At 60.3% G+C, this 5,188-nt stretch overlaps 2 protein-coding genes across 2 annotated transcripts; one reads left to right on the top strand and one right to left on the bottom strand.

Annotated features, from left to right (window-relative positions):
* Positions 1–2,032: 2,032 nt before the first annotated feature.
* NGA_0450501 (ankyrin) lies at positions 2,033–3,496 on the bottom strand (the record flags this gene model as incomplete). The annotated part of the gene is made up of 1 exon (XM_005854052.1): positions 2,033–3,496. The coding sequence occupies one exon, from the start codon at positions 3,494–3,496 to the stop codon at positions 2,033–2,035; it is 1,464 nt and encodes a 487-aa protein (XP_005854114.1).
* Positions 3,497–4,726: 1,230 nt separating this feature from the next.
* On the top strand, positions 4,727–5,068 carry NGA_0450300 (uncharacterized protein; the record flags this gene model as incomplete). The annotated part of the gene is made up of 1 exon (XM_005854050.1): positions 4,727–5,068. A coding segment is annotated over one exon (342 nt), but the record flags the coding sequence as incomplete, so codon positions are not given.
* Positions 5,069–5,188: the final 120 nt, after the last annotated feature.

A 5,188-nucleotide genomic window follows, 5' to 3' on the forward strand; every position in this document is an offset into this window, starting at 1 on the left:
CTCCCTCGCTCCCTCCCTCCCTCCCTCCCTCCCTCCTTCCCTCCCTCCTTCCGCAGGCGCGTGACGACTACGTCTCTCGGCTCAACGGGATCTATGCCAAGAACCTGGCTGCCTCAGAAGTCGCTCTGTTGGAAGGTGCCGCCTCCTTTTCAGGCCCCAAAAGCTTGCGGATCGGATCGAAGGAGTACACAGCGGAGCACATCCTGATTGCCGTCGGGGGGCAGCCGCGGATGCTCGACATCCCCGGAGCGCAGGAGCATGCGATTACCAGCGACGGCTTCTTCGAGCTCGCCGAGCAGCCGAAGCGGGTGGGGGTGGTGGGGGGTGGCTACATCGCCGTGGAGTTGGCCGGTGTCCTCCATGAGCTTGGGAGCCAGACGACCATCATTTGCCGCGGGGACGGCGTCCTCCGGGGCTTCGACGAGCTGATCTCCACCACGCTGGTGGAGGAGATGAAGAAAGCGGGGATGGCCTTCAAACACGACGCCACCCCCAAGGCGATCCGGAAGGAGGCGGAAGGCTTGATCGTGGAGCTGGAGGAGGGGGGCACAGTGGGTCCCTTTGATACGGTCCTACTCGCCACGGGGCGGGTCACCGCCATCGATTCCTTGGGCTTGGCAGAGGCGGGGGTGGAGACGGACAAGCGGGGAAACGTGCTGGTGGATGAATACCAGAACACGAACGTGGGGGGGGTATACGCCCTGGGGGACGTGTGCGGGCGCGTGCAATTGACGCCCATGGCCATCGCAGCCGGACGTCGACTGGCTGATCGGCTTTTCGGTTCCCTCCCTGAGGCGAAGGCGGACTACGACGATGTGCCCACGGTGGTCTTCTCGCACCCGCCCATCGGTACCGTGGGCCTGACGGAGGCGCAGGCCAAGGAGGAGTACGGGGAAGGAAACGTGCGGGTATACAGCAGCAAGTTTGTGAACCTCTTCTACGGCCCCTGGCGCCTGGCCCCGGAGGAGAAACCCAAGACCGCGATGAAGATGGTGTGCGTGGGGGAGGAGGAGCGGGTAGTGGGCCTTCATGTGATCGGGATGGGTGCGGACGAGATGCTACAGGGCTTTGCCGTGGCCGTCAAAATGGGGGCTACCAAGGCAGATTTCGACGCCTGCGTCGCCTTGCACCCCACAGCCGCGGAGGAGCTGGTCACCCTGAGCCCGTGGGGCCTGAGGGGGAAGAGAAGTCGATAGAGAGGTTGTGGAGGACGGCTGCGTGCATAAGATGAGAGTGGAACGGGAAGTGAGATGGGGCCACTAGGTGGCATCTAGCCGTCGGGTTGACTTGAAAGAAAAAAACTTTGATGAGGGCTTCGGATCGTATCGGTCGTGCTGCACGTTGTTTGCTTTCTTAACGGGAACATGTTTCCTTAGAAGGGCCACCACGGGGAGACGCATCGATGACGAACGAAGCATGGACAAAGCAATGGCGCGTGCGCAAAGCGGAGATCGCATGGTGCGCTGTTCTTCTCTTTCAAATGTAGCACCGATACATGTCCTACTGATAAGGCCAAGGCCTCTCCTATCTCTGAGCAGCTTCCTTTCCTACTCCCTTGCTTATTTTCGTTGAGCAAACGCGGTCATGTGTCCTCGCTCCCTCGCTTTTCCTCCGACCTGTCCGTCTTTGCTGACAATATTCTTTTGAGGTGTGCGCTAAGAGCAGCTACACGCTGGTGTTTTTCCGCGGGGGGGGAGCCAGGGCTCGATACTCCGCCTACAACAACCCATGGCCCGGCCGCCACCCTCGACCCCATACCGCGCAGTGGATCGAACGTGTATGGCGAGGGGCACGACGGCTGCCCCCTGGTCGTCAGTTTCCTCATCCTTATCCCTCCTAAATGTTCAAATACCATCAAGGCTTTATGTGACACTGTGGAGCCTAGAATCTTTCTATTGCTGCTTTCGCTCCCCTTACATCTCCCCTTCCATTCTCTCGGCCTGCCCGAATTCGCGTCCCCCTTTCCATCATCCATGTGCACTTCAACTAAATTTTCAACATCCATCAGCCCCCCTCAACCAAGCCATCGGCGTCATGGTTGCTGCGGGGCCGCCGCGGTAATGAAACCCACCAGCTCGACAAAGAGCTCACTCTTGAGGTCCTGGACCACATACTGCAGCACTTCCTGACGCTCCTCCGCTGCCGCCGCCTTTGCGGCCGCCTCTGCAAGGGACGTGGGGGTGGATTTCGTGGCTGTGGGGGTGGCCGCCCCTGCGGCCTCCATGCAGGACGGGTCCGAGGAAGACGTGGAGGAGTGGGCCAAGGCGAAAGGATGGCAATTCGACCGTTTCCTCTTGCTGCCCCGTGTCCGAGTGCCGGCCCGACCCGGATCCATCCCTCCCCCACGTACGAACGCCTCTTGATCCTCCTCGCCCGCGCTTGATACGGAGGAGGAGGAAGAGGAGAAGGAAGAGGAGGAGGTGGCGGCAACGAAGCAGGGATTGGTGGAAGACGGACAGGGAGGGGAAACGGCATTGTCACGGGAAACAGCCGCGTGAGGATCCTCACGCATCCTCTTCCGGGCGCTGCTCCTGCGACCATCCAGGTGCTTGCAGTCGCAGCTTGCACCTTCCAACCCCGCTTCCGAGAGTTCCTCGGCCGGAGAAAAAGGAGAAGGACACCTGTATCCATGCGCTTCCTCCCTATGCTCCGATCCAAGCTCGCCCTTCACCTCCTGGTTCAAGACCCGCGGGGACGGGAATTTCTCCCCCAGTTCTGCCCGGATCCGAAGATAATTCGGCGTCAATTGTTGACGGCGCCGCTGGAAGCACGCACGCGTCCCTGCCCGGGGGAGGCTGGCGAGGGTCGCCGTGTCGTCAAACAGCCGACGCGCTTGGTAAAGCCAGTAGGCCCGCTCCGTCTCCTCCAAGAGTAGGGCACAGTCGTCGTAGCCTCGGAGACGTGCCACGTGCAAGGCGGTGTACCCGTCGCAATCCGCCTGGAGGAAATCCGCTCCACGACTCAACAACAGACGGACCATCGACGCCCGCCCATGGCCAGCCGCGAACCAAAGACCCGAGCATCCGTCCTTGTTCTGCTCGTCCAACAAACGCCGGACTTCGTCGTGCGGTGCTACGGGAACGCCGTCCCCTTCCGAACCGCGGGCGGCATGGTCAAGGATGAGGCGGGCCACGGGTAGGTGTCCTGTCCACGCGGCCGCCATGAGGGAGGTTGAGCCCCCCTCCTTGCGCACACTGGGCTTGGCGCCGCGTGAGAGAAGCAAAGCGGCCGTTTCCACATGACCCCCGCAGCAGGAAAACCAGAGCGGCGTCCGCCCTTCCAAATTGACCGCGTTTGGGTCCGCCCCCCTGTCCAGCAATAACGCAGCAACTGACGTACGGCCGTGCCACGCGGCGAGGATAAGAAGGGTGTGGTGGTGGGCTGGATCGCTCCGTGCATGGACCAGCTCTGGATGTTCGTCCAGCAGGGAGGCCAGCTCTTCGACACGTCCTTGCTTGGCGGCCGAGAAAAGCGCGCCGACACTGTGCTCATCCATCTAGGGTGGAGGACGAGACTTGAGGTTTGCGGAAGCCCTCCCACTTATGTGAGGCTTACAGTGCGGTGTCGGCGGCTGAGGGTGTCCGCGTCAACCGGTTTCGACAGAGGAGTGCTCTTAAATGGAGTCGTTTGCGTGCAAAATTATTTAGCCGCTGACGACCTTCGATGGCGGAAAACAGGATCTTGTGGAGCCCGGCACAAATAACGGGTCGCAAAGAATGCCTGCCCTGCAACGATCACGCAATAATTGCAGTCTTGCTGTTGCTGGCTATGCCGCTCTTTCGATGGAAACCGAACTGAGACGCGCGGCCCGTGCGAAGCACAAGGTTTCGACGTAACACGACGCGCGTCGGAGCACCTCTCTCCCTTCCCGCGTGATTTCTGAGGCGTACGGCGTCTCGACGCTGCCTAGCTCACCACGCCACCACGCCAAACACGCCTATATGTGGGCATAAGAGGGAAAATAAAGGTGAGAATGTAGCACGTCCTAGCCCAGTGTACTGTTTTCCTTGGATGCCTCCTGGTGGCCCCCATCATTTTCCGACGTAAGCTGTCCGCATCGCTTCTTCGCCGTGGCAGTGGAGGGTAAGTCACGAAACACATCCTGCAGATCCAACAAAACCCCATCCCCCACCGAACACGCACAAACAACGGGTGGAAGTATCGGTGCCATCCAGCACACTGAAAAAAAATCGACTTCCCGGTTGCCATTGTGTCGCTTGCCCGGGGGGGTCAAAATTTTGAAATTCCCACGCTTCTTTTGTGGGCGCTAGGGGCCTGCTATGCCGTCGGCAAACCACCCGTACACATGGCAGTCACATTTCACCGCGCCCGCCTACCGGGGCGTGGCCCCGGGGACAATATTTGTTGGACGCTGCTCGCGTGCCGTGGCGAGCGTGGTGCCATGGGTGGGGAGGAGGGGGGGCGTGGGGCAGGCATTTCTGGTGTTTTCTTTGGCTTGAGACGGGGAAGAAAGGGGCAGAAGACACGCTTCAGAGAGCGGAGGAGGATACCTTCATATCTTACATTTCTCTATTCTCCCCGTTGTACCTGCACACAGGCACATCCCTTGAGTGGAGCCAGACGTGCAGCCTCGTCATCGAACACGTCGAGGTCGAGAACCCCTGCCAATTTTGGGGCTCCCCCGATTGGCTACTTCTTTTCGACGTCTCTTTTCTTCTTTTCCCCTCAGTGAAGACGCCTTCTGTGGTTCCAAGTTTGGACAACTATGGGAACTCCAGGCAAGCTTATTGGCTCCGTTATCAGCCTTGTTTCGAACAAGGATATTCGGTACGAAGGTGTCCTGTACGCAATTGACCAAGAAAAATCCAGCGTGACGCTTCAGTCCGTGAAGTGCTTCGGAACTGAAGGCCGCACGGGCGCAGGACAAGAATACCTCCCCGACGATAAAGTGTACGATTACATCCTGTTCGAGGCTTCGGATATCAAAGATTTGCACGTGCATGAAGCAGCCTCCGCTCCGGCCCCTGCCCCAAGTCCCGCCAAGGACGTGCCGTCATCGACTCCGGCGCCGACACAGCAACCGTCGCAGCAGCAACAACCCTTGACAAAGTCGGCTCCCCCCCAGCGACAACAGCAGCAGCAAGCCCGCCCGGCGGCAGGAGGGCGGGGCGGCGCCTCGAGAGGGGGACGAGGAAGCTACGGGGGGGGCCGTGGGGGGGTGCGAGGT

Source organism: Nannochloropsis gaditana (assembly GCF_000240725.1).
Source record: "Nannochloropsis gaditana CCMP526 unplaced genomic scaffold scaffold640, whole genome shotgun sequence".
Taxonomy (NCBI): Eukaryota; class Eustigmatophyceae; order Eustigmatales; family Monodopsidaceae; genus Microchloropsis; species Microchloropsis gaditana.